We start from the raw sequence: 27,486 nt of genomic DNA, 5'->3' as shown, positions 1-27,486 counted from the left end.
TTTTTATCTAAAATGAAACTAAATGTTAAAAGTTTTCCGAAAAATGTCTTTCCGGCTGAAAAAAGAATCATGAAAAGTGTATAAATGTGAATTTGTTATAAAGAAACCTTCTGCATGAAGATTTTTCATAGTAACAGTGAGGTAAAAATCCAAGGGAGGTAATATGTTTGAGGAGCGTGTCATGTTTTTTTCTAATTCAAGTGCTTTTTATCTTTACAGCTGCAATTTTTGTGACTGAATAGGAAAAAAATAATGAGTTTGGAGACTTCAAATAAAATTGATGCTCAGAGTTTCAAAGTGAGCCACCAGTACCAAACCCAATGCTTACTCGTAACTTCTCTTCCAAACTGTGTAGCGCAGCTGTGAACGTGAACAGTAGGAATGTGTTCTACCTTAGCTGTTATCCCTCCTCTCAAAACTGTAGTGTATTTGGGCTATTTGTGTGTTGTACGATGTAAAAACAATGAATGGATGTTTCTGATGCCTTTAGTGCTTTTCTGGACCTCGCCCATGGACGGATGATGCCGCTGTTGTGTGGTGAGCCGTTTGGAAAGATGTGTCTGTGTTTTTGAGGGTTTTGATGTATATATGACTTTTGGACAAACCTAAACTCTCCCCATAAATTCTCTTTTTCTCTGTGTCTCTGTTACAAACATAGTGTGATAATATCAAATAGTAAGGAAAACACTCTTAAATATACAAAACTTTTTCGGTGTGGAGTACATTTTTCCAATCACAGGAACTTCAACTGTTGTGAGAAATGTTTATTTTTGTGGCACTGTATATGTTAAGAAATTTTGTTTTAAAAAAATATAAGGGTTAACGTCCATAATAAATATTTCTCCTTGAAGCTACCTTATCAAGAATGAAAAAATCATATGGAAAGAATTCCATATTTAATCACTGCTATATTAAAATATATATTTTGATTATATTTGACAGATTTTGCATCTAAATTGACCTATTTATTCATTCTTGATTAAATGCACTGAAAAGTAAAGGGTCCGTTTCTGTCCCGTCCATGAAAATGCAATCAGACATGTGCTATTCAAATGATTATGAAAGCACCCCAAGGTATATGTGTAATTTAAAGATTATTGCAAATATTTTTATTTTATTGTGGGTTTTATGTACATCCGTTAATTTAGTATTTCTTTGTGTGTTCTGTAGACTAGTGTTCTTCCATCCCTCAATTGAGCTCAAAGTAGGTTTTGTTGTACCATTGTGATTAGAATTTAAACTAATTCAGAGAATTGTATCCTTTACTGTACATACTGTATTCTTTAATTTTTAATTTGTTGTCATACTGTATGTGCTGATGGCTTGGCTTAAGATTTTGATGCATAAATGAGGTCACTGTTGATCAGTGTTGCTAGTGGCTTGGCAGCTCTTTGTAAAAGCATATTGGGTTGGAAAGGTGTTTGCCTATTTTTCAAATTACTTAATAGATGTATGGTACCATTTAAAAGTGGTTGTATCTGAATTTAATGTGGGGATAACATACACTGTAATGGGGAAAAATTACCTAAAACCAATTTCAAAATGGTGTTTCTTTCTATTTCAGTTTAAAAACCCAGTGCATGTACGCCCTCTGAGATGCAATAAACACCTTGAACAAAGAAAACGCAAACATAATCTTTCTCTTTTTGATTATTTTTTAGAGAAGATGTTTCAAATGACACAACAGCATATACAAAGTATTGAAAATTTAAAAAACATTCACAGCGAGAAATGCTGTTCATGCCAACATAGTCCTGATTATTTTACAATAAATTAAAAATAAGGGGGGAGAAAAGAACATTTTAATTGGCTGTCATTAAACTGAGGACTCTGTGGCTGCTGCCAAATAAACTGAAATTCCATATTTCAAAAAAGAAAAGGATGAATTTTCTTTTAAATTATGCAAGTATTATAACAGTTTTGTAAGACTTCTCCATGGAAGTTGAATAAGAATAAGACTTTGTATTAGAGTTTACACACACAGTTGCCTGCCCATAAACTCAGACACAAAAATCTAGAAACTGGCTGACTTTATACCTAAAACTCCATTGTGACAATTACTCAAAAAGTCCAATCTCTGAAGTATTTCTCAGCTAGAAGCATATCCTTATTTCTAAAACGTTCTTGCCCTTAACTAGGATTGTATCTCAAGAGCTAACTTTAAGAAGCTCGTATCTGACTATGTATTATGATTTTTGTAGATTACATTTTGGTTATATATTACTCTGTAGGCTTTTTTTTTTTTTTAATTTTATTTGTCAGAGAGAGAACACAAGCAGGGGGAGCGGCAGGCAGAGGGAGAAGCAGGCTACGCACTGAGCAAGGAGCTCAATGCGGGACTCAATCCCAGGACTCTGGGATCATGATCTGAGCCAAAGGCAGAGGCTTAACCAGCCGAGCCAACCCGGCGCCCTGAGTGACATGATGTCCTTCCACATGTGAGCCTGCCTTTTTAGCCTCACCTCCGCCTTCAGCCCCGTGCTCCGCATGCGTGAGGACGTGGGCACATGCGCACTGTTGTCTGCATGCGTGAGGACGTGGGCACATGCGCCTGTTGTCCGCATGCGTGAGGACGGGGCACATGCGCACTGTTGTCCGCATGCGTGAGGACGTGGGCACATGCGCACTGTTGTCCGCATGCGTGAGGACGTGGGCACATGCGGACTGTTGTCTGCATCGCCACACCACGCGTGAAGCAAGGGGCCACCGAGCACTTCGCTGGCTCCCACAGGGCCCTCTGCCAGACATGACCTCGCCAACTCCAGCAGCGCAGCTGAATCCCACTTGTCCGTCATGGCTGCCCACCCTACTGTTGTCAGAGCGCAGCTCTTATCAGCCCCGCTGGCACTTAACATATTATATCGTCTGCGACAGTGGCATGTGCTGCGGCCAGTTGTGAGCCTTAAAGGCAGGAAACATCCCGTTCACACCCTCGGGAACCAGCCCTTCGGCGGGTGCCGGGTAAGTGTCTGCGGGATGAGCACAAGTAGGCGAGCTCTTGGAGGGGTCCTCGCTCTTGGAGGGGTCCTCGCTCACCGGGACACTGCCGGGCGAACACCGTGTTTCTCACCACTGAGGAATTACGCTCCTAGGGACATTCACCGTCACGTGTTAGAGCTTTAATAGCGGTCAGCGCATGCTAATAGAATAGCATCATTAAAAACGCGAAGATTTTGAGGCACTTTTTGTTTCGTATAATGGTCGCAAGTGGCTCTCTCCATATTAAAGCGTCTCCTTTGTTCTCTTGTATGTTCTTTGTACCGACGGACGACTTTTTCAGACTGGGTCTCAGGAGGAGGAAAGGAGTACACACAAAAGGAGAAATGGAAAGTCACAGAAAGATCAATTGTGTGAGGGCCTCCTTCCGCCTCTTGGGAGCCATCTTTCATAATGTAGCCCCAAATTCTGCTGGTGGAAAGGGGGCCCCTCCCGCAGCAGCGAGGGGCCCGGCGTTCCTCGTGCGGAATTCTGGCTCCAAATAACAGTCGGTGTCGTCTTCGTTGAGAAGTCACGCGCGTGTCTCCTTCCAAGAACGGGTTTGGCGGTAGTTCACTGTCATCCTCTGGCGCTTCAAGAAAGGTTCCGTGTCTCGTAGCCTTGCCGACCGGAGGGTCCTCTGCTGCACACGTGACCGGCCGCCGCTGGGCGAGGAAAGGGCGGGGGCTGGGCGCGATCTGGCGCCGAGGTCACGAGCCGCAGCTGGGCCCGGGGCTGCGCGCTGCGTCCGCGCCGAGCTCGCGCCCGTGTGCATGTTCAGACGCTTCCGAGACGCGAAGGAGTTCCGTCCCTGCGTCTGTGAGGGGTGCTCTGCCCCTGACTGCAGACAAGGGCTCCAAACGCCTTGCTGTCCCTGCACCTCTGTACTTCGTACCGAGGCCCCGAAGAGCTTTCGTTGATATGGGTTACGTCGGTCAGTGCTTACTACGTTAGAAATTAATATTGAGGAACTTTCCAATGTAATTCATTTAAAAATAAAAATATTAAGGGCCACTTGGGTGGCTCCGTCAGTTGAGCATCCGACTCTTGATTTCAACTCAGGTCATGATCTCAGGGTCGTGAGAACGAGACCTGCACGGGGCCTCCACACGAAGTGGTGAGTCAGCTTGAGATTCTCTCTCCTCTGTGCCGCCCCCCGCCCCTTCACACACTTTGTCTCTCTCTCTCTCTCTCTCTCTCTCTCTCTCTCAAAAAAAAAAGAAAAATCAACTCATAGTTCAACACAGAACTGAGGGATGAGTGTGTCAGCTGGGAAAGGGTGTCCAAGCAGGGCACAACACCCACCAGAGTTTGACTCAGTTTCCTAGAGACTCCTTAGAGATTCCAATACCTAATGATACTTTTTAAGAACATAAATGGAAGATGCTGACATGATAAGTGCTTTATAACAGAATGAAGTCTTTCTACCTGGAGATAAAGAGGTTTAATAAATATACTTTGACAGTGATTAAAAAAAAAAAGCTGGAAGAAATATTTAGGGATGATTGGAGATGGGAGATACTGTCGAAGTTAAATATAACCGGAAGGAGCATAACATGTGCAGGTGGTAGCTCTCAGGGCTGTGAGGGCAAGATAATTTTGAATAAAAGCCTATGGCTGCAAGAGACTGTAGCCTGAAACAGAAGCCAGGCCTGCAGACGGCAGCACCTAGAAGGGTCAGGACCTAGAAGGGTCCCTTCCCAGCCAGGCCAGGGGGAGACCATCATCTTTTCATGATGGTGTCCTCCACTGTTAACCCCATCTTGAGTGCAAGATTCATTTCCACACACCCAAACATCCCATGGTTCGTTTCTCTCTTTCAGAGTAGAGAACATCCCTGGGGTAAGTCAGCTAATTTTATAATTTATAATTGTCTTTGTAAAACCTAAACAGGAAGTAAACTTTACAGCCTAAAAAGACTTACAAGTATATCCCAGGGAATTTTGGAATTGTTTTTTAAACTCTGCTATTTTGGACCACATGGATTTGGCACTCTACTGAAAGCAGGAAATGGAGTTGTGACCATGTATGCAATATTTCAGATGTAAGCTTAGGGCCAGATTTTTAGAACACCTATCCCTTCTCAGGGAAAAAACAAACAAATTTGGCTTCAAAGCTAAATCAAAAGGAGCATCTAGTTTTTAGAACAGAGACAAAGGTGTGGTTGCTATGTGATTGGGTTCAGAATAAAATATAATTGAATGACTTACTGGGTGGTTATGTGTTAAGGTTTAGTTCACTAAAAAAAACCACATATGTTTATTATGTAATTCTTGGCATTGTATTCTTTGTGTATGGATGTTATCAACCTTATGGATAAATAGTCTACACAAATGTTAAACATACATGTGTAAAAGTGNTGAATGACTTACTGGGTGGTTATGTGTTAAGGTTTAGTTCACTAAAAAAAACCACATATGTTTATTATGTAACTCTTGGCATTGTATTCTTTGTGTATGGATGTTATCAACCTTATGGTTGATGTTAAACATACATGTGTAAAAGTAAATCATTAATCATTTTCTTCAAGTCTAGTTTTTCTGTCTTGATTAGTGGTCTCACCATCTACCAAGTCTCCCAAGACTCCCATCTGGGTGACATGACACCCTCAATTCTCTCCTGCGTTCAGTGGGCTACTGAATATACTGAGCATTCTACTCTCAGAATGTCTCCCAACTTGCCCTTTCCTGCCATTCCCACTACCATCTCCTTAGCACAGCAGCTCCAGCAGCCTCTTCACTGGACTCTTTGCCTCTAGTCTAATCTCAACCCAAACCCACCTGAATCCAGCCTAAAGGGTACTGCCAGGTTTCCTTCCCAAAATACCTATCTGATCACATTTCTCTAGCTTAAAAACCTGCATCAATTCCTGGTCAACTAAATGGTAAAGTCAAAACTCTCTAACATGCATTCAAATTCAGAAATCTTTCTAAGGCTCGAAGTCCAGCTTGGTAACCGCATTTCTTGCCATTCCTCACCAGTAGGAGGTGCTAATCTCCTATAGCAACAATCCTTAAATACTGTAGCCTAAACACACCACTTCATCGTTTTGCACAGGCTGTTCCCCCTCCCTTGGAAGCCCTCCTCTCCCCCAGGTTCCCCTTTCATAGGTTGGCAAACTTCAGCTTATCCTTCAAAACCCAACCTAGGTGTCGCCGTCTCTGAGAAACCTTTCCTGTATCATATCTGCCCACCCTGAGAGAGTCAATCCTTCTCAAATGTGTTCTTTCAGCACCTTATACTACACCTTTCCCACACTATTTTTTAAAATATATGTCTGACTTCCTTAGTATGTTATGAATTCTTTGAGGAAGGGTAGAATCTAGGACTTCACTCTTTATCCTGTATGTCTAAGATTGGAATCAGTAAAAGTTTGTTCAATGATATTAAATTGATCTAACCTACATTGTGAAGTGGATTATAAATAAAAAATATGTAGGTATCTAATTTTCAGGAAATACGTAAAATTGGTTGTTGCCACAGATGGTAAAATGATCTCATATTTTCAAGATTTTTGTAAATTTGGCTCATTTCTTACCATCATAAAACAGTATTATAACAATGTTATTGCCAAAACGTACTTCCACTTTATAAAAATACTGAAAAGAATACTATCTACGTATATGATAGTTCACCACCACTTCCATTACCAGAGTCCTCAAGGTAGCTTACAAGAACACGTATAAAGTTTGCAGGTGAAGCTGAGAAAACTTTTAACCTGGAAGAAAGGACAAACATCTCACTGTGCACAGAGGGAGAGCTGTGGAAGGTGGAAACACGTTATGACAGTGGTTCTCACACCTGGATGGCCACCGTCGGTACTTGGAGAGCTTCATCAAATGTAGATCTCTGGGCCTCACTCTGGGGGATTCCAGGGTAGTTCTTGGGGAGGCCTTGGAAACAGGCTTTCTAAAATAATTCCCTAATAATTCCCTAGGCCGTTCCGACGAGCAGCCAACCTTGGAAACCACTAGGCTAAGGGAGCCATGGAAAACCCAGAGATCCAGTGGAATCACAGTGAGTAGCTCTACTTAAAAGTTATAGATGATTCCAGAGAATTTTAGAAAAGAGAAATTTTCTGAAGACTTCAAAATAGGAAAGCCACAAAAGGGTATTTTGTTTCATCTAGTCTAAAAATTGAGACGTTTAGTTACTAGCCATAAAAAAGGTGGTCCATATTGCATTATGATACAGTGGTTTCCACCAAAACCCAAGCTTTAATTTGGGGGTTTGTGCAGGAGAGAGATGCTGCCATCTGTGGGCCTATGACTCGCCCAGGACATCCTTTCGTGGAGCCCCATCAGTCACGTAGCAGTCTACATGAAGAGGCACAGCTGCCCATTTGGTGGGTACAATAGTGTCACTTAGTTTCCCAGGCCACAAAGAAAGTCTTTTAAAGTAAATGTTCTAAGAGCAGTGGCAAACTACTAAATTCAGGTCCTGTCTCAAAAACAACATGCTTTTATTTTTAGGCAATTGCTTGATAAGGTGGTACTTTTGTTTGGCAATAGAATCTTGGCATCAAGCCCACAGTAATTTTTAAAAGAAAAAATAAACAGCGTGTTTGTAGGTATCACAAAGAAAAATTTTTGAAAACTTAAAGCTGTATCTTCTAAGATGGTTAGCTGCAAGTTTTTCTAACAACTGATCCATTTAAAGTGGTTTTGAGGGGGGAAAATGTCACGTGTCCTCCCAGATCTCTCTACTATATACTAGTACATTCTTTTCTCCTACACCCTGAGATTTATGTTGTTTTGTGATCTGGTATCTGAGTCATTAGCAATAGTTTAAGTAAAGCAAAATTGCAAAGTCTTGCCTCCTGCCAATTAATGGGAGGAGAAGGGCTGGTAGGGGGAAGGTGCTTGGGGCCCAAAGGGACTTCTCCTTACCATCCAGAAGCCTCAGTACTGTAAGGATTACTTTTAGGAAATCCCTGAATTGCTTACCTAGATTATAAACTCCTTGATGGGCAGTTTTTAGAAAAACATTATGTTGTTAGCTAAACCCCAGTCAGCTGGAAGCTTGGGAGTAACATAATGGGGGTGGGGGGCAGGGAGTACTAGTTTCAGAGAGCATGAGGTACATTGCCCTAATCCTCCCAGCATGTGCATCACACACAAACTCCCTGTTCTTTAGGAGATAGGATTGTTGGCCTCTGCTCATAGGAAATGCCAGTCTTTCTTTCTTTCAATTATATCAGTAATTTCTATAATCTTATAATACTAACTGTAACTTTCAGCATATTAGGTTTGCTGAACAGTTACTTTTTACAAGGCAGTCTAGTGTGGTGAGACAATTAACGGTATTTTATTGCATGTGCTGAATGTTTTCCATTGCACCAGAGTCGCTGTATCTCTAGGCTGTAGCGCTAAGTGTAGGCATACGTTGGGTGCAGCTGAATGACAGATCTGAACTTGCAACGGCACATTAACATTCACAACGCACAGATATTTTCACCGTGAAGGATGTTGGGGGTTCGATAATATATTTAGGAAAAATATTTTTCTTGACTTTTGAGATTAGAATTTTGTTTGAGTATAAAAACAAGTNTAGGAAATGCCAGTCTTTCTTTCTTTCAATTATATCAGTAATTTCTATAATCTTATAATACTAACTGTAACTTTCAGCATATTAGGTTTGCTGAACAGTTACTTTTTACAAGGCAGTCTAGTGTGGTGAGACAATTAACGGTATTTTATTGCATGTGCTGAATGTTTTCCATTGCACCAGAGTCGCTGTATCTCTAGGCTGTAGCGCTAAGTGTAGGCATACGTTGGGTGCAGCTGAATGACAGATCTGAACTTGCAACGGCACATTAACATTCACAACGCACAGATATTTTCACCGTGAAGGATGTTGGGGGTTCGATAATATATTTAGGAAAAATATTTTTCTTGACTTTTGAGATTAGAATTTTGTTTGAGTATAAAAACAAGTCAACTATGTAGACCGCTGATGTTTCTCTTCTTTTAAAGAAGACTTTTTAAAAACTGTGTTAATGGGGCGTCGGGGTGGCTCAGTCAGTTAAGCATCCGAGTCTTGATTTGGCTCAGGTCATGATCTCAGACTAATGAGACTGAGCCCCTGCCAAGCACTCCATGCTGGATGTGGAGGCTGCTTAAGATTCCCTCTCTCCCTCCCCTCCGCCCTTCCCCACATCCCCACTCACGTTCACACACACTCATTTTCTCTCTCTAGAAAAAAAAAAGTTAAGCTTTTTGGATAAAAAGTTTTCTATGATGTAATTAGCCTCCCAAAACTCATGCTGAACATAACTAAATGTAATATTGATCATGTAGTTACATCATTATAAATATGACATATATTGGGGTACCTCCACAAGCCAGTGTGGTTCATGTAACTAACTGTACCAGAATGATAGCTCCAAATGGCTATAATTTTGTAGTCTTTATACCTTTTTAAAAAGTCCTTTAGTGGTTTCCTGCATCCTCCTTTTCTGTCGGGCTGTCACTTATTGGGACCACAGTAGCTTGCCTTGGCAGCGAGCGGCCTTCTAACAGTAATTTGACAAATCAGATCACCAGATTTATTAAAATTATTTCTAGAGCAAAAGTAACTTCATATTTGGGCCTCATATTTTTCGTGATATTTTGGACACTTGAAATTAACCCATAAAGGAAATTCTAGATAACAGATGTTAATTGCATGGCATATTACAAATTGCTGATGAAATTTAAAGTAAAGTATATAGAAGAGTGAGGAAATGCATGCTCACCAGGCTGAGCACGAGCCTGGAGGATGCTTCCGAGCTCTGCATTCGGTTGTGGGAGCAGTTTCCGCAGTGATCCCTTTACCTGTGCTGCACGGGTGGAAGTGTACACACTTTTTCAGCTTATGAGTCGATACATACAGGATTTCAGTGACATAAATGTGAGTTTCGGTGTTAGTGAAACGTCTACGAACACAGCTGGAAGTGTGACAGCCGCAGTGTGGTACCACCACACGGAATGCGGTCGTGCATCGTATGCTCTCGGGGACCGCAGCGTAGACTGAGGTAGAGATGCCAAGTAGCCTGCTTGGCCCCAGTGCCTGATGAAAGTAAATGGATGTGAAGATGTTACTGGAAAATTGTAAGTACTACTGAAGCAAACAGATTTTAGGGGCAGATTTTGAGACAGAGGTATCTGTGTAAACGTTTCCGCGGCAGATGGCGAGGACGAGGGTGTGCGACGCGGGCCTGGCTCCTGTCAGTGTGTAGGCGCTTTTATGGGAAACACACACGAGTCGGGAGGGAATNAACACACACGAGTCAGGAGGGAATATGGCAAATATCTGATTCCTTGAGTGCCGTGCCGCAGTGTTGCCATGACAAACTTCACTACAAAGAAATACGACCATTATTTAAATATGTAGCTGTAGCTTTAGCGCAATATACAACTAAGACCGTGCCGCGAGCATCTGGGGGCCTTGTCGTGTAGCACAGAATTAGTAATGCCCTGAAAGAGGAGGCCTCAAGGTATACTTGGTGATGTTTTGTAGCATGTACTGGACATGTCCTCTGTGCCAGGTACAAGCGCGTGAGGTAACGATGATGAAAGTGGGTGCCTCGAGCTGCCATTCCCAGCCTTTGCCTTGTTCCTCTGCTGGCTGCTGTGTTTGTGAGGTTTCCTGGGCCTGGCACAAGGTTAGGCTTCTGGCTTTTGAATGGACACCTGTTGTGGAGTGATTGTGCCCCCCCCACATTCATATCCCAAATGTAATGCTATTTGGAAATGGGGTCTTAGCAAGGTAATTGGAATTAGATGAGGTCATGAAGGTGGTGCCCTTATAATGGGATTATCCCCTTATAAGAAGAGACACCCAAGAGCTCGTTTACATTCTCTCTGAATGTCACAAAGAAGAGGTCACAGCAAGAGGGTACCCAGCAAAATATCAGTTGTTGAAGCCCCCCAGTCTACGGTATTTTCTTACGGCAGCCCAAACTAAGACAACACCTTACCTGGAGGTAAAGCAAATAGCCTAGATTCGGGTTACAAGCTAAANCTTACCTGGAGGTAAAGCAAATAGCCTAGATTCGGGTTACAAGCTAAATTGGCCACCGTGATCTAGACAGTTGAACTAACTGAATCAAACTGCCAGTTATCAAACCAGAAAGCAGTAGATGAGGAATTTCTCTCCCTAGGCTTGATTTATAAGTAGAAGAGAAAACCATCTAAGAGTTTTTTTTCCTCCCCTTCGGTTAAATAGTGAATCAATAAAGAGTCATGAGTCCACCCATACACTGACCTCACCTGATGAGAAGATGATTTCACAATCGATTAGACCAAATCTCCTTAGTATCTTTGAGCCTTATGATTAGGGCATTAAAGAAAGAACAATTCTAGCTGGGGGAAAAAATTCATTTATTAGAAATGTCCTTCCATTAATTAATTGGAGATGTTTACTAAATATAAAACTATATTTTAAGCCTTGGCAGGTAATCTTTAAAATCAGTAGCCAAAATATATTTAATTGTTATAGTGACACCACATAAAAGAATATATGATCCTATTTCCAGGCTATTTCCAGCTAGAGATCACATCTTTGTAATGCTCAGTGCTTGGTTCAATTGTCTTACCCCAATATTCTTAATTAAGGATCACAGTTCATTTTAGATAAGAGTAAATGCCCAACTGGCTCGAAGAAGGCCAAAGAATTATGAGTAATTGAAACGTGGAGATTGGGATAAAATTCAAGATAAACAATGTCATTTTTGCAGAATGTAACAAACTGAACGAATAATTTAAACTAAAACAGTAAGTTATATTCCTGATTTATTTTACTAACTAACCAATATTTAAGTGGTGAAGTTTTTATTACTGGAAAACCACTTGAATGGAATGTGATGGAGAGAAGTTAAAATCTAAATTTTGGAGTTAAGCTAAATGATCTTTATGGTCTCTTCTAATCCTGAGATTCTTTCTATGAAAAAAGAATTTCAAAGTATTCTTTGATCTACAAATAAAAAGGTTAATGATTTGTTTGGAACTCTGATCTTGGTCATATATGCATTTAAATCTTTTTTCAAAAAGAACATTTGGGATTTAAATAAGCACATCAAAAAAGACAAAAAATGTTGTCTCTTCTGCCCATGAACTTACCTATTTCAGCAAGAAAAATAAATAAATAAAATGAAATACATTACTGGGGTAAAGAAAAAAATCACAAAATTTTAAAGTTCAGTTGTTTTGTAAATACTGTAGTTATTTGAATTCAAATCACTGATAAGTTTCTTCAGGCAGTAAGTCACTACTGTCCTTTGCACGCAATAGACATCATATTGTGCCTGAGTGTATTTCTTCAGCTGCGTGAAGTCAATTTCTATTTCAAATCTGGTAAGCGTAACAGGAAAAGTACCTGAAGTAAAACTTTCTGAGTAATGTAGTATACTTTAGTGGTCCTAAATAGGTCCTATAAGATTCATAATTCGGTTGGAAAAGAAAAGAGAATGACAGAATAAAATAAACCCCTGCAAATAAAATAGGCTAAATTTTATATTTTTGAAAAGTACAACTTTAAGGACATCATTTGTATTCAGAATTTAAGCTTAAGCTCCAGACTTTTGACACCAAGCACCCTATGTTATTTTGAACTTACACAAATCCCAAGAATTATTTTCTAAGAATCTAAGATGAAGATTGTGTGTATATGTCTGCAAGCATGTAAGTGTGCAAAATTCATGTCAAAACCCTTTCAGATCATATAGATGTTTCCCCCAAAAAGATTTGATCAAAACTTTTGAGTCAATAGACCTATCCCACTAGCAAGCACCAATGATAAAACACTGCTTAGTGAAATGCGGTTAGAATTAAATAAAATCATTTTTTAGTAAACGACACAGTTAATTTAATATTTGCTGAAACCCTGTATATAAAATGTATATGCAGATATAGTAAGAGTTATGATTGATTTTTTTAATGTTTATTGAATGATTTTTAAACAGGTTCACACTATAAAAGAATGTATACTTGCATTGAATTCCAGCTATTTTGGACAAGCTTTACAAAATCACCTTTTATCATAACCTAATCCAATATTCTTTTGCATACTAATCAAGGGCATAACTCCCCATTCTCTTAAAAAAATAACAAGTAAAATAAATTTGAACTCTGGCAGAATCAGTGATTTAGGTGAGTCATGAGAAAAAGAATGTGTCCCCTAGAAACTGCCAAAAATAGCAGACCAGAAATTAGGCTTGCAATTCCTGAATTTCAGGGTGCACTCAATTTCAAATCACTAAAACCCTTTAGACATAACGGCCTGAACAAACCCAGTTTTACAACCATTCAACAAATATCTGTTCATTCAAGAAAATTGTGATTAACGACTCTGTGTTTTGCATGAAGGCAGCTGCTGGTTTCTGTCTGCTGGGGCTGCCATGATGGCCTGAGCGAGTGTATAGCCTTGGCCCGTGATGAAAAGGATCAGAACCTTCTTTTAAAAAATTGTGTGTGTAAATTATATCCATTTCTAGGGACTTACCTAAAACCGCTAGTCAGAGAAATCGCCAAAATAATATGTGTATGGCCCTATTAAGAAAGCTAAAATCTATCAAGGGAAAAATGGCTCTCTCTTGAGAAAGACTAAAATTCCTGGTCCTAAAACTCGTAACACCTCATACAAAGAAGACTAGCATTAAATGATGAGGCTTTCAAAACGTGCCCATTTATAATTTGTGAACTGTCTTCCCTCTGCTGCATGAAAAGTCCACATTTTGAACATTAAATAAAAACTTGAGATCTTAAAATACCTCAGCTTCCCTATTTTTAAACTAGATACATTTCATAGAACAAAGTATTTCTTCCATTTTTAAATAATACACATTTCAGTTGATACTTTTTAAAGCAGTAAAATAGTTGCTAGCTTTGTTTATAAAGCTTGCTGTATCTTGCAATTCTTAAAAAAAAAAAAAAACCACAACAACGACTAAACCAAAGTTTCTCAGACCCAACAGAAAACACTATATAAACATGGAGGGCATGAGCTGAATGGGTCCATCTCCAAGTAATACAAGCTGTTGTAAATTATTGTCTCTATGCAGACTCTAACCATGTTACTGTCTGTATCTCTATATGCAGTTTCACATTTACTGTGCCACCAGCACCCTATTAGATTCTTGACAGAGTAGGACCCTGAGAATAAGTCCTTTAAGAAAAATCACATATTATTTTTAGTACCAGTTTGAAATTTTAAAGAGTGATCTCAGGAAGGCAGAAAGAAACAACAGACTTCCTACAAATGATATTTGTCACCATGTAAAGAATATATACTTGACATTGAGGTGCCCATCTAGTGTCAGTTATTTGTACCTAAGAGTTTTTCAAACATATGAAAAGCTCCTCATTTGGAAAGTAAATTTATAAAAATATTGAAATGCTACTGCTAGGGTCCAAGTCCAGGCGTAACCTAGGAAGTGATCTTGCTGCAATGACCGTAACTGGTGCGCTCTGCGATTCGATAATCCAGCGCCTCGTTGCAGGTCCTTGTCAGCCGTAGGTGCAGTTGGCGTGCTCTCCGTGAATCCAGAGGCAGATCTGGGCATACTTGAGGGGGGTGAGGCGCACCGCCACGTTGTAGTCCTTCTGCACTCCGTGGACATCCACCCACTGGTGGCCTGAATAGACTGCAATGATTTTGCGCTTCCAGTTCTTTTTGTCTGGCTCTTTCAGACGCAAATAGACCCCGGAACCGGTGGAGCCGGACTCAGCATCACAGTATTGATAGAGGAGATCATTGGATTCGTCCGACACGCTACAAAACCGGTAGACTAACTGATCGGCCCTATCATGATCAAATCCTGAGAAGTGGATCATTCCCCCAGGCAACTTCTTGATGGTTGGACTGATCCCCAGTTCCATGTATTTCTTTTTGTGAGCGCGCTTCAACTCCAGAAGAGCATAGTCATAGTCCAGGGCAGCGTCCCCCTTCCCTCCTCTAGCCCAGCCTTTGGGAATGTGCGTATTCTTGACCCGGGTCCACTGGAAGGAGGGCCTCCCCTCAGTGACTCTCCGACTCCGACCAGATTCCTTTCCTCTTCTTCGAGCCTTGGTTCTCTCCAGATTGTCTTTGGTACTCTCTTGTTGATCACCACCATTGGCTTCTCTCCTGCTCCTCTTAGAACCCCTCCGTTTCTTGCCACTGCCCTTATTTCTCATCTTCAACAACCCTACCCTTAGCTTCTTACTCCCTTTGATGTAGTCCTTTCCATCGTGCACACAGTGGGCAGCTGTTAGAACGTGGCTGGGGGAAACGAGAATGCCGCTGCAGCCCGTGGAGAGCTTCACAGCTGTGTTGAAAGGGAAATTGGTTAAGAACTTTGTGTCCAAGATGCTGAACCGGCTGTCCGTGCCATACACCTGTCTCTTCCTCCTAACAGATGCTCCTTTCATGCTGATATTATGAGTGGGCTCCAGGATCACATCTTGAACTTTCACTCTGGTCAAGGTTCGGGTGCCATTCTCAAAGACAGTCTCATAGGAAAGAGAATCTTCCAGATCAGAAAGGCTGGGAGCTGGGAGTTCTTTCTGGCATTCGATGCCACACACTCTGTTGAGCACCATCTTAGCATCTGCCTCAAAGGTGGGACTGGTGAGAGGGAAAGTCCTTTCACTGACCAGCCGGGGTATTTTTCTCAAGTGCCACATAAAATCCTGTTCCATTTCAGATCCATCAATGAGGGTCCACCCAAGGATGAAAAATATCCAACAAAATAGCATATTTTCCATTTTGTTCTTCTCTTTTGTCCTTAAAAATGTAAAAAGAAAGAGAAGCTTTAATAATGTTCTCTTTTTAAATATGTTACTTATCCATTTCACTTAGGCCTTGAGTTCTTAATGTACTGTCAGCACAAATAGGAGTCCTTGTTTGCACTGTATTTAGATTTTACTGAGATTAGATAAACACCCTAAGTAGGCACACAAAGACTTCCAAAATCAGTAAACTATATTTCACCCAATCTTCCTTCCACCAGCCCTAACCCACCTTCCCCCACCCCCACCTGCCATCTCCAGCTCTACCTCCCCAGACAGCCCAGCACATGGGAGGGTAAGATGGGGTGGTGAACCGGAGTCCCCTTTTGCCTGAGCCACTTCCCTTCCTAGGTCTCCTACAACCTTATTTCCAGGTGATTTAGAAATGGAGTGGCAGCAGATGTCTGGCATTTTCCCTGCACTTAGCTCTTCAAGAGCAGGGATCACAGATCCCTCATCTCTAGAGCATAAATCCCTAGCACAGAACTCAGAAAGTGTTCATTATAATACAGTGAACTTCCTTAAACCATGGTTTGCATACCAAGCTGACTGATGGTGTGATGTACCATGCACTTTTCTTGAAACCAAGTTGTGCTTGGAACTACCATCTAAGCAAAGCAACATACAAAAACGCCTCATGGTAGAACTTGACTGTAGATTAAAATCAGTTGTAAGAATTGAAGGCTGTGGTTCTGAATTTGCCACTTGGGAGAACATGATCATGATTAAATATAGTCCCTTTCATCATCAATCTCATCATCTAAGAGCAGTGCTTTTGTTAAATATTGTTTAAGTTGCCAGTGTTAGAGAAATTATGTAATACCCCTTGTATTGTTTACATCTTCTTGCCCTCTTTTCCTGCTTCCCTAGCCTCACTGGTATGTAAATCTACTTCATAGCACTGATGTTTGCATTTTTGCTTTGTGTAGGTGGGTAGGGGACAGTGGTAGCATTCCTTAGAGCAGCAATTTTGAACTACCAGGTCACTACTGTTTGTGAGCTGCGCTCCAAGTCATTTTAAACTAATAGTTACAATATCAAGGCTTAGCATATGCTCTTCATTTTATAGAAAGCTGGGACAGTCAAGGTTAGATTGTTCCTACAATGCCTTTACTCGAGATGCTTTCTGAGAAGGTTGGTCTTTGGTTTGGGTTTTGTTGGAGGGTGGGGGTTGGCATGGAAAAAAAGCTAATGAGAAATGTTAGGAATGACCCACAACCCCAGGGTAAGATCCTGTGCACTGTCATGAAAAGCAATCTATGTCTCTGAGGCAGAGTTGAATATGGCATCTCTCTCTCTCTCTCTTTTTTTAAAAGATTTTATTATAATGAGAGAGAGCACAAGCCAGGTGAGGGGCAGAGGGAGAAGCACACCCCGATGAGCAAGGAGCCCCATGCAGGACTCGATCCCAGGACCCCGAGATCATGACCTGAGGGGAAGGCAGACACTTAACGGACTGAGCCACCCAGGCGCCCGAATATGGGCATCTCTTGACACAACAGAGTTCATTTGGCCCATATTCAAGTAGAGAAGTTTGTTAACACACTAATGGCATTCTTTTGATAAAAATATATAGTACGTGAACTTTATTGTTTAAGCACAATATATTCACTGAAACGTGACATAATTTGTATCATCACATATTTGAACATATTAAGCAAATTTAGAATAATCTTTACCATGATTTGCATCAGCAAAATTACACAGAAGTTTTGCAATTTCCATTTTTTATCTACTTATACTTGCATGCAGAGCCATGGTGATTCTGGTTAATATTAGACTGTCTTGTTTGCTAAATAGCTTGTAATTTGTTTTACTTTGGAGACAGGACATTCTTCTGTACAGAGTGATGGATATCATCAAAAAAATCAATAAAGAAAAACATCCACACTCACGTCACAATATTTTCTTTTTCTTTTTTTTTTTAAAGATTCTATTTATTTATTCGACAGAAATAGAGACAGCCAGCAAGAGAGGGAACACAAGCAGGGGGAGTGGGAGAGGAAGAAGCAGGCTCACAGCAGAGGAGCCCGATGTGGGGCTCTATCCCACAACGCGGGGATCATGCCCTGAGCCGAAGGCAGACGCTCAACCGCTGTGCCACCCAGGCGCCCCACTTCAATATTTTCTAATCATTACTATGGCAAATGTCACTTTATACAAAGCAGTAATTATATTGGTAGTGATTTTGTTGAGCCAGTTAGTATTTTCTTTTGTTATCTCCATGCAAATTTCACAATGACTATTTCATCAATTATATTTAATTGAATTGGAGCGGGAAAGGCTAACAACTCAGTAACTCTATTGAGGCCTTGAAATCATGTTTTAGTGGGTAGTTCCCAAGAGGAAAAAATATGTCTTTGTCTAAAAAAAAAAGCTAATATCAGAGAGTTATTTGCTGTCTTTTAGCCTAACAACAGAGCAAAATAGATTATTCTTTAAAATGTGTGTGTGTATTTGATGTTATCTACTTGATTCATAGCAAAATTTCAATCAAGAAAATTTTTTGTGTGTGGGCAACAAAATGTTTAAAAATTGATTATTTTCATCCAGTCCTTTATGACAACAGCTGTCCATTGTGAACTAATATAAGAATACACCAAAGAGGGTACTTGGTTGCGTCAGTTGGTTAAGCATCTGTCTTTGGTTCAGATCATAATTTCAAGGTCCTGGGATGGAGCCGGGGAGCCTGCTTCTCCCTCTCTCTCTGCCCCGTATCCCCTGCTCATGCTCTCAAATAAATAAATAAAATATTAAAAAAAGAAGAAGAAGACGAATACACCAGAGAAGGGCCCCTGGGTGGCTCAGGCAGGGTTGGGCAACCAGCTCTTCATTTCGGCTAGGGTTGTGATCTCGGGGGCCTGGGATCAAGCTCTGCAATGGGTTCACAGCTCAGTGGGGAGTCTTTCTCTCCCTCTCCCTCTTTCTCTGCCCCTGCCTCCACTTGCACACATGCATGCGCTCTTTCTCTCTCAAATGAATAAATCTTTGAACACACACACACACCAAAGACTAAAAGTCAGCCAAATATCCATGCTGAGAAACATGAAGATTCATTCTGTACATTTTAACACTTGATACTCATGATCCATGGAGTAATAAATGTGTGAAAGACATTCCTAGGCAAAACAGAGGACATCTAAATCATGGTACGGTGATACTGTTTCCCCGGTTAGGTTTTTTTTTTTTTCCACTGCTACTTAATTTAGCCTTACAACTAAAGCTAGTTAAGTAAAGAAAGGCAGAATGCAAGTATTAAATGGTAACAGACAAGATAATCTTTTGTTACACAAACCATTGAACTGGAACATGAATCTCAAATATAGAGGTTCCACTACCCCTTACCAAGTAAAACATGTGCCCTGTGCCGTAACTCTCTAGGCAGACTTGGAAGAAAGCCCCATGTGATGATTAATTTTATACATCAAGCTGACGAGGCTGCAGGGCACCCAGATATCTGGCCAGACAGTATTCTGGGTTCATCTGTGAAGGCGTTCCTGGAAGAGTAGCATTTGAATTGGGAGACTGCATAAAGCAGACTTCCCTCCTGAATGTGGGTGGGTCTCATCCAACCCGTGGAAGGCCTGCGTAGAATGAAAAGGTGTGAGGAAGGGGGAAATCTTCCTGCCTGCTTTGAGCTGGGACATTAGGGTTTTTTCCTGCCTTTAGACTCTAAATGAAACAGGAACAACTCAGAAGAATGTTATTAGTTTGTCAATAACATTCAACACCTATGTATGGCAAAATAAACTGTCACATCAAGGGATGCCCAGATTACAGTCCCAGATCCACAGTGACAGTATCACCTGGGATCTTGTTAAAATGCTAATTCTCAGGGCCCAACCCAGAGCTACTTCCCAAAACTCTCCATAATGGGGGCGGGGGGTTGGACGGGAGGTGAGGTTCCCAGCTATCCATGTTTTAACCAGCCTTCCAGGGGCTGCAGATGCCCAGTACGGTTTGTGAACCACGGCAGCAGTAAAGGCCCTGGGGCCGCATCTTGAGCCACGCCCCAGAAGACAGTTCATCCAGGGATGATCGTTCAACCAAGTTCGAAATGATCTCTGCTTCATCTTTTAGTACAAAACAAATTTATTTAAATTTTATTCTTTTACTGTGTTAGCAACTGCTGATATCAAATGGTTCAGCCATTAATAAAGAAAAAACATGCTTTTACATAACTAAGTTAATAATACATCCAAAAAGATTCAAACTCAGGAGGCTGGGAAGTGGGGTGGAGAATGAGCAAAATGGGTGAAGGGGAGTGGGAGCTACAGACTTCCAGTTATGGAGTAAGTCATGGGAATAAAAGGTACAGCTGAGGGAATGGAGTCAATGGAATTACAAGAGTGTTGTACGGCAACCCATGGTAGCTTCACTACGGCCAGCACAGCATAACCGACAGAATTGCCAAATCACTGTTACACGCCTGAAACTAATGTAACATTGTATGTCCACCATTCCTTAATTAAAAAAATTCAGTAGGCTTGCGGGCAATGCTTCCAACATCTGATGTTACAAATTACACACGAGCATGGGTCTGCCAGGCCCGTCTGGTGCCCTTTGAGGGAGCTCTGTCGCAGTGCACCACAGGAATAAAAGCTATGCCCACATCTGTCCTTGGGCATGGGAAGGGCAGAGCCTTATAATATGACCTCAGGATCACAGTAATAAGAGGACATGAATTTAGTTAGCCTAATTTGGCCTGTAATTTAAAACTGGACAAATGTTTAAGGACACTTGCTTTTGGAAAATCTAAGTTTGCCTTGTGGTAAACTGTCAGTGTAAGGTAAATGATAGCTCTTACTGATAGAGTAGCCCGCGGTTCAGGGGACACATCGACACGCGCCCATCATCCAAACAGCACCAACTCATTGCTCTGAAGAGACACAGTCGCAATTGGTGGGACAGCCTTAACATTTGGAAAGCTTTCATGTCCTGTGTCTTCCCTCATCCTCCTCCTTTTTCCTGTTTTCCATGTAATTGTGACCTTCACTGTCACTTTCCAGATGCCTTGAATTTGGGGCTTCAGATTCCAATTTTGGTTAAAAGTGAGGTTGCAGTCATCGGTCTCCACCGTGAGTCAGCTTACACACAGTCGATTACGGGTTGGCTCGTGGAGGCAAGTGGAGGGGAAGGGAACTAGGGAAGAAGCAAGACTCGGGATTTGTAGATGAATTCTTACCATCGCAGCAGCCATTAACCCACCTCTATACTTGGTCTATGTTAATAGAAATGGCCACACGAAACTACAAGAGATCACTTACTGTGACTGTTTGTTTGCTGATGCTTTCTTGGAGGTATGATTGCTGACAGGGTTGAGAATATTGGAGCATACTAGCATCGTGGTTACGTGTACTGACCAGGGAGTAGGAACACTCAGGTGAAGTCTCATCTTTACCACTTCTCAGGCACATGAATTTGGGCAATTTGTTAAATTCAGTTTGCGTGTCCTCATCTACAAAGTGGGGAGAATAGTAATCTCTACCTCGGATTGTAACCGTGTGGACTAAGTAAGATGATATATCCAGAGAATTATTTCTGAGCCCAGAGCATAGGAAGCAGTCAATAATAGGTTCTTTTATAATTATTATTCTACCTGAATGGGTGAATTAATATCACTTTAAAATAGTTTATTACTTAAGCCAAAGCTATAGCAGTTACTTTTCTAAAACTAAACAGCCAAATATTTTTATTTCAGGATAGTTTCAGACACACTCTCAAGCTCCCTTTTTCTTTGTTATGTTTTTTGCTCAAGGACAGCTACATTTTAGAGACTTCCCAAATAAATGCTTTCCTAATTACTCATGTCTGTGAGTATCTGTGGCTTTGTAATATATTTTTCTCAGAGCTATTAAACTTCAGTGTGATTAAACATTACCCAGCCACAGAACCCTCGAATTGCATTTCCTGTGTCTTATTTATAGCCTGGATCTACATTAGGGATTCTAGAACTGCATCAGGCCCTCAGCCTAAAAAGAAACAGAGTCAATGTCAAAATAATTACTCCAAGGGAGTGGTTTACAGTGAAATAAAAACCTAAGTTTTTGAGTGAGTCTATCTAGAGCGTATAGAATTTTACTAAGGCACAACATAATTCTATTCTAAGACTCAGTACCTCTTCTGTTTTTGGGGATTTTTTTTTACCCCGAGAAGTGCATCTTTTAGCTTAAGTAGGACAGGCGGACTAATGAAGGATTAGATGATTGTTCACTATATTAAATATTTCAAATGAATCATTTTTCCTGTATATGGAAAGAAGAATACTGACTCACCATCAAGAATCTGCACTCTGTGAGGTGATAGATATGTTAATTATCTTAGCTGTTGTAATCATTTCTCAATGTGTATATAAATATATATTCACACATATGTATATATAATTACACACATGTGTTTAAGTATATACAATGTGTGTGTGTATATATATAAATATCATGATATACACCTTAAATATACATAATTTTGTCAGTCATACTTCGATAAAGCTGGAGGGAAAAAAAGGAAAAGAAAAACTTGCAACGAGTTGCTCTCCCTCACCGGTAATAGATTTGCACTTACGCAGGCCGGCCTTTGCGCCTGGCCCCCCGTTATGTATAGTGAGGTGGTGGCCCAAATTCACGTGTATGCTGTGCTGCCATAGAACATAACTTTGCATGAACCCGACGCACATTTTCCAGGGGTGGTGTGGGTCAGGGACGGCTCAGATCAGTGACCCTGGAGGGCCAACACCGATTTCCGCCTCGTGTTAGGACACAGAAACGACTGCATAGCCGCTTTATTTAGCCTCCCACGTCCCCCAGCGGCCGCCCCTCCCCACGGCACCGCCCACACTCACGACAAGTGCGGAACACGCTCGTCCTCCGCTTTCAGCCGCCACCCGCCCGGGAAAGGGACACGCAGCAGGGAGACGCAGCGGCCTGGCCCCATGTCTCCGTCCCTGCAGACAGCGCTGGGTTGGGCTGAAGCAGGAGGGCAGGGCGTGAGCAGGGGGAGGAAGCAGGTGTGAAGCGGCCGTCCCCTGGGTTAGGTCGGAACGCTCGCAGAAGCTTGAACAGTCACGCTCACAAACCGGGAGCAGACGCAGGGGCGTGGGCGCTCACCAAGCCTAAGTCAGCCCGCCTGAGGCCCTGGCCTCACGTCCAGCGCTGACCCGAGCGCCCTGGCCGCATGCAGACAGCATTCAGGTCAGAGGCCTAGCGGATCCCCGCGATGAGAAAGTAACCGTAATTCATCAGTGAGGGGAGGTGTGTCAGGGATGCTGGGGGCGGTGGGCTTTGAGGGCCTTATGATTTTCAGGAAGGTTACTTAACGTCTCCCAACGTTATTTCCTACACTGGTTAAACGGGAATGGCATTTCGGAGTATTTTTGTGAGAAGCTAACATGCTGTATATAAGCCCAATGCCCAGAGCAGAGCAAACACGCACACAGGACAGCAATCACTCTTACTATCAAACAACAAGAATCAAAACATAGGCAGATACTTACAAGGGACCTCATGCATCTCTAGCGGCCTCAGTGTGCTATGCCCCAAAGTGGCTTTCTTCGGTGCTGCTCCCCAGCACCCAGGAGTACGTTCCTTACAGGGTAAGCGGGGCTGCACCTGTGATTTCGTGAAGCCTTCTTACGTGAGGACATTAGCTGGGACTACCCAGGTGAGGCCCATGTAATACCGGGGTCCTTACATGAAGGAGGTCCATGTGGGCGGCCTCTAGAGCCTGCAGAGGGCAGGCGAACAAATCCTCTCCTCCGATTCCCAGAAGGAATGCAAGCCCGCGGACCCCCTGACCCTCTGACCTCCAGAACTGTAAGATAATGTGTTGTTCTGAATCGCTACATTTTTTTTTTATTTTTACAGCAGCAGTAGATAAAGATAAGAGACTAGTTTTTACAACTGTCTGCCCTGGATGTTTAGAAAGAAAGAATAGTAGGGAGTGACATAAAGTGGAAAACAAAGTTTGGTTCAGAGACTTAGACATAAGTGAATATTTTCATTTTAAAGAAAAGCATGCAGTCATGAAGTTTTTTGTTCTTTAAAGATTTTATTTATTTATTCGACAGGAGACAGAGACAGCCAGAGAGAGAGGGAACACAAGCAGGGGGAGTGGGAGAGGAAAGCAGGCTCACAGCAGAGGAGCCTGATGTGGGGCTCGATCCCACAACGCCGGGACCACGCCCTGAGCCGAAGGCAGACGCTTAATCGCTGTGCCACCCAGGCGCCCCAGTCATGAAGTTTTTAAACTAAAAATAGAAGGTCGTGTTAAAGTGTTTTGGTGGCCGTGGAGCTATACTGCTAGAGAGAGACACGAGAACTGCAACAGGGTAGATAAATTTGTTTATTCGACAAACGCGTACTGGGTGCTTACTATGTTATGCACCATTTCCAAGTTTCTTTCCTTGTTTAAGAACCTCTGTGATAATCCTCCCAACCTGCCGAGCTGGAGCAGAACACTTGTAAGATACCTCTCAGCTCTAAGTCTCAGGCTAAACCACGAATGAGAAAACACGGAACTTAGTCATGAGCGATCCTCAAGGAGCTTAATCAAGGAGCTGGTCCCCGGGGTAGGAACTTTCCTGCTGTTCGTATCGCCACCACTAGATGGCAGCGCTAGCCTGCTGATGGCAAATCTAAAGTCCTGCATTTAAATTGTTTACGTTCACTCAGCTATGATACAGAATTTATTTTAAAAGCATGTAGGATTCAGCAGGGGGACAAAGTCCAACTGGCTAATAATATACTAAATGGTTGTCACATATGGAATTTATCACATTTAGAAAACCCATCTGCAGTCTGCAGAGCGTATTCTGATGAACTGAAGGCTGATGATGCTATCTACAGCCAGACAATTTTCTGGCAGGTGGGTTTTCCAAAAACCATTGTAGTGCCAGCACACTTCCACTCTGACCTACAGCACTGCTAAATAGTCCCCGAAAATGTGCTGCAAGTCGTCTCAACACAAAGAAAAATCTTCAACTTGCCAACTATTTCACATATGCTTATCAAATACTTTATATAATCCATTACCAAAGGATAAGCTCTCCACTGACTCAATGGTGAAAAGAAATGGCAAGAAAGTTCATTGACAATATGCCAATTTCTATTCAAAATACCATACCATAGCACTATTTTCAAGTTTACTTTCAGGAATGGAGACAAAGTAATGTCTGCTTTAAAAATTTGGCAGTACTTAAGGGTAGGAAGATGGTAAAGTTACACAGTTGATGATTTTACAGTAACCCACAACTTCTGTTTCTCATCACAATAAAAAATAAAACCCCCTTTGTTTTTTAGCTATTTTTCCAGGACATGGACATTTCAATTTATGTAATGGATATGCTGTGTGTAAATCAACTTTGGGGTGAATGGCATGAAGGGAACCCCCAGGGAACCCTCTGCTAGCTCTCATAGAGGGAGATAGGGAGCACGCAGCATAGGGCTGCTGACTTAGTCTTTCTCTTGCAAGTTGGCCTTTCAGAGCAAAGATTGTATGTAAATGTATGAGCTTTGCTACTCTGCAGGCTTTAAAGCGTTTTAGGATCACAATGTTGTTGGCTATCCGGCATCAGTTTAACCTATTTGAAGCTTTGGGGGGGGAAATGGGAGTTAAACAAAGCTATAAAATAACTTTTATGCCACTGATTTGGCTTTGCTGTTTCCCAACCTCTCATCTCAGATTTCTCATCTGCAAAGTTAATAACCCCAGCTGAGGTGGCTTCGGCCTCCGGAATTCCGAGTCTGATCCTACTGTTAAAATGCAATATGCTGGCCTTGGATATTTGAGCACTGGGCAGAAAAAGATAAATAACTGACTCGACAGGGAAAATTAACTCACATTAGCAGTTGTTTATTTTAACATATAATGAGCACATCCTGTGTGCCAAGCACTAAGCTAAACAATCTCACATTTAAAAACATGAAGATTCTCAAGAGTGCACAGGTTTCTCAGCTGTCTGCAAGAAAAGTGGGCAGAGTATCCATGCTCAACCTCCTCTCACACTGAAGGGGCTCCTCTAATATCTCCTAGTAAAAATAAAATTCCATCTACTTGGCCACTACTTTCAAGCCTAAGATGTCTTATTTGGCTGGAACTTTTAACATTCTCTCTTCTAAATTATAAAGCAGATTCTAAGCATAATTCTCCAGGATTATATGACTTTTATAATCCTCGTAGAGACAAATGTACTGGGATAAAATGAGAATTAATATTAGAAGTGAGAAGGATTAATAAAGGGGGGGATACTTACATAGGACAAGCGGCTTCTTTTCAAATCAGTGACAGTGTGAAAAGGCCAAAGGAAGCCAGTGGGAGTGTTTCTACAACTTTTCAAAAACTGTTTTATTATGGCAAATTTCCCAACTACACAAAAATAGAGGGAAAAGTAGAAAGAAAGAGGAAAAAAAAATATAACTCCATATGCCCATCACCCAGCTTCAACAATTACCAATATTTTGCCGATCTTGCTTTGGTTATCTAGCCCCCCTTATTTGTATTTTAAAGCAAGTACAAGACTTCCATTTCATTTCACCTTCTCATTTTAAAAATGTTTTTCACCACTCCTTTTGCTGACCTGTGCAGCCAAGTTGATGACAAAGTCAGAGAGCAATTCCTAGCTTTCATAGTGACCCTGCCAAAGAGGCTTTCAACCAGAGTAGACTTTCCAAGAATGGTTTTACACCTTTCTCAATGGCATCTGTTAATAATCATGAAAATGAAGAGGGTCCCCTCTCGTACTGCTTAAGTAGAAAGAATTCCATTTAGAGTCCAATGCAAACACTGGTACTGTTAATATTCAACTGTGCAGACGCGGCGCACAGAGTTCCCTGTTGGAAGAGTAGTTTCTTTGAGGACTTAAAGTGCTACGTTTGAGCTCTCTCTTTGGAGCCCTTCAGAGAAGCTCTCCTCGGGTGGGTCTGCCTTTGTCAGGGAAACGTCCAGTTCTTGGGTTTTGCCCTGTCGGGGCGGGGGGGGGGGGGGGGGGNGTTTTGCCCTGTCGGGGCGGGGGGGGGGCTCCGTCCTTACCTGTGAAGCTTGTTCGGTGCTCGGGATGCTGCCCGGCTCGAATCAAAGGCCCCCCCGAGGCGGTCAGAGCGAGGGCCGGGCGGCCGGGGTGCTGCTGCCACGAGCCTCGCGGACCCGCCGGCACCACCAGCAGCTCGTGGCGGAGACTGCGGAGGAGGCCGGAGCCCAGCGGGGCGCGGGCCGGCAGATGGGAGGGGAAAGGGGGCGATGACGCCGGGCGGACGCAGCCGGGAGGCGAAGGAGGGGAGGAGGTGGGCTCGTGGAGAGGCAGGGAAGGAGGGAGGGGGAGGGAACCCGGACGCCGCGCTGGGCCGAAGGAGGGGGGGTTCCTCGGACGTGCGGAGCAGACGGGCCACCACCTTTCACCCCAGCATCTCCGTCCCCAGAGTGAAAAAGTGATGCACTAGGAAAAATTCATGAGTCGATCCACAAGAGAGGTCCGTTCCCGCGATGGCGAGCATCCCTTGCACACTATCTCCAGAAGAGACTTGAAAGTTGGGGAGGAAGGGTGATGGGAGTGTGTGCGAGTTGTTCATTGGTCTCACTACCCCGGCCCTCTGTCTAGACCCAGCCATCTAGAAGAACCAAGGCTGTTTCCGCAACCCCATCCCAAACCGTCCCTGTTGGGGATCTCGCTTCCTGGGTCGTATCCCGCACAGGGCGGACGGGACTAGAGCCAGCGCCCGAAGTGCGGGCTCCCTCTACCTTCCAGCTCCCGCAGGTGCCCAAGCCGAGGCTG

At 42.4% G+C, this 27,486-nt stretch overlaps 2 protein-coding genes across 14 annotated transcripts in view; one reads left to right on the top strand and one right to left on the bottom strand.

Moving 5' to 3' along the window:
- Nucleotides 1-1,632, top strand: part of SNAP91 (synaptosome associated protein 91) — a 142,409-nt gene extending 140,777 nt beyond the window's left edge. For all 13 annotated transcript variants that reach the window (XM_034648071.1, XM_034648074.1, XM_034648070.1 and 10 more), the window contains one exon: nt 220-1,632. The gene's annotated coding sequence lies outside the window, so the exon portion shown is untranslated. The remainder of the gene's footprint in view (nt 1-219) is intronic.
- A 10,309-nt stretch (nt 1,633-11,941) lies between these two features.
- Nucleotides 11,942-27,094, bottom strand: PRSS35 (serine protease 35). The gene is made up of 2 exons (XM_011232325.3): nt 26,748-27,094; nt 11,942-15,720 (listed from the first exon to the last, which is right to left on the bottom strand). The coding sequence occupies exon 2, from the start codon at nt 15,699-15,701 to the stop codon at nt 14,463-14,465; it is 1,239 nt and encodes a 412-aa protein (XP_011230627.1). The 5' UTR covers nt 15,702-15,720; nt 26,748-27,094; the 3' UTR covers nt 11,942-14,462.
- Nucleotides 27,095-27,486: the final 392 nt, after the last annotated feature.

The sequence above is a fragment of the Ailuropoda melanoleuca genome, chromosome 19 (assembly GCF_002007445.2).
Source record: "Ailuropoda melanoleuca isolate Jingjing chromosome 19, ASM200744v2, whole genome shotgun sequence".
Taxonomy (NCBI): Eukaryota; Metazoa; Chordata; class Mammalia; order Carnivora; family Ursidae; genus Ailuropoda; species Ailuropoda melanoleuca.
Note: the sequence above shows the minus strand (reverse complement) of the source record. Positions and strands in the feature narration are given on the sequence as shown.

Excerpts from the sequence above, each read along its gene's own strand:
- PRSS35 (XM_011232325.3), bottom strand. The coding sequence starts at position 15,701 with ATGGAAAATATGCTATTTTGTTGGATATTTTTCATCCTTGGGTGGACC.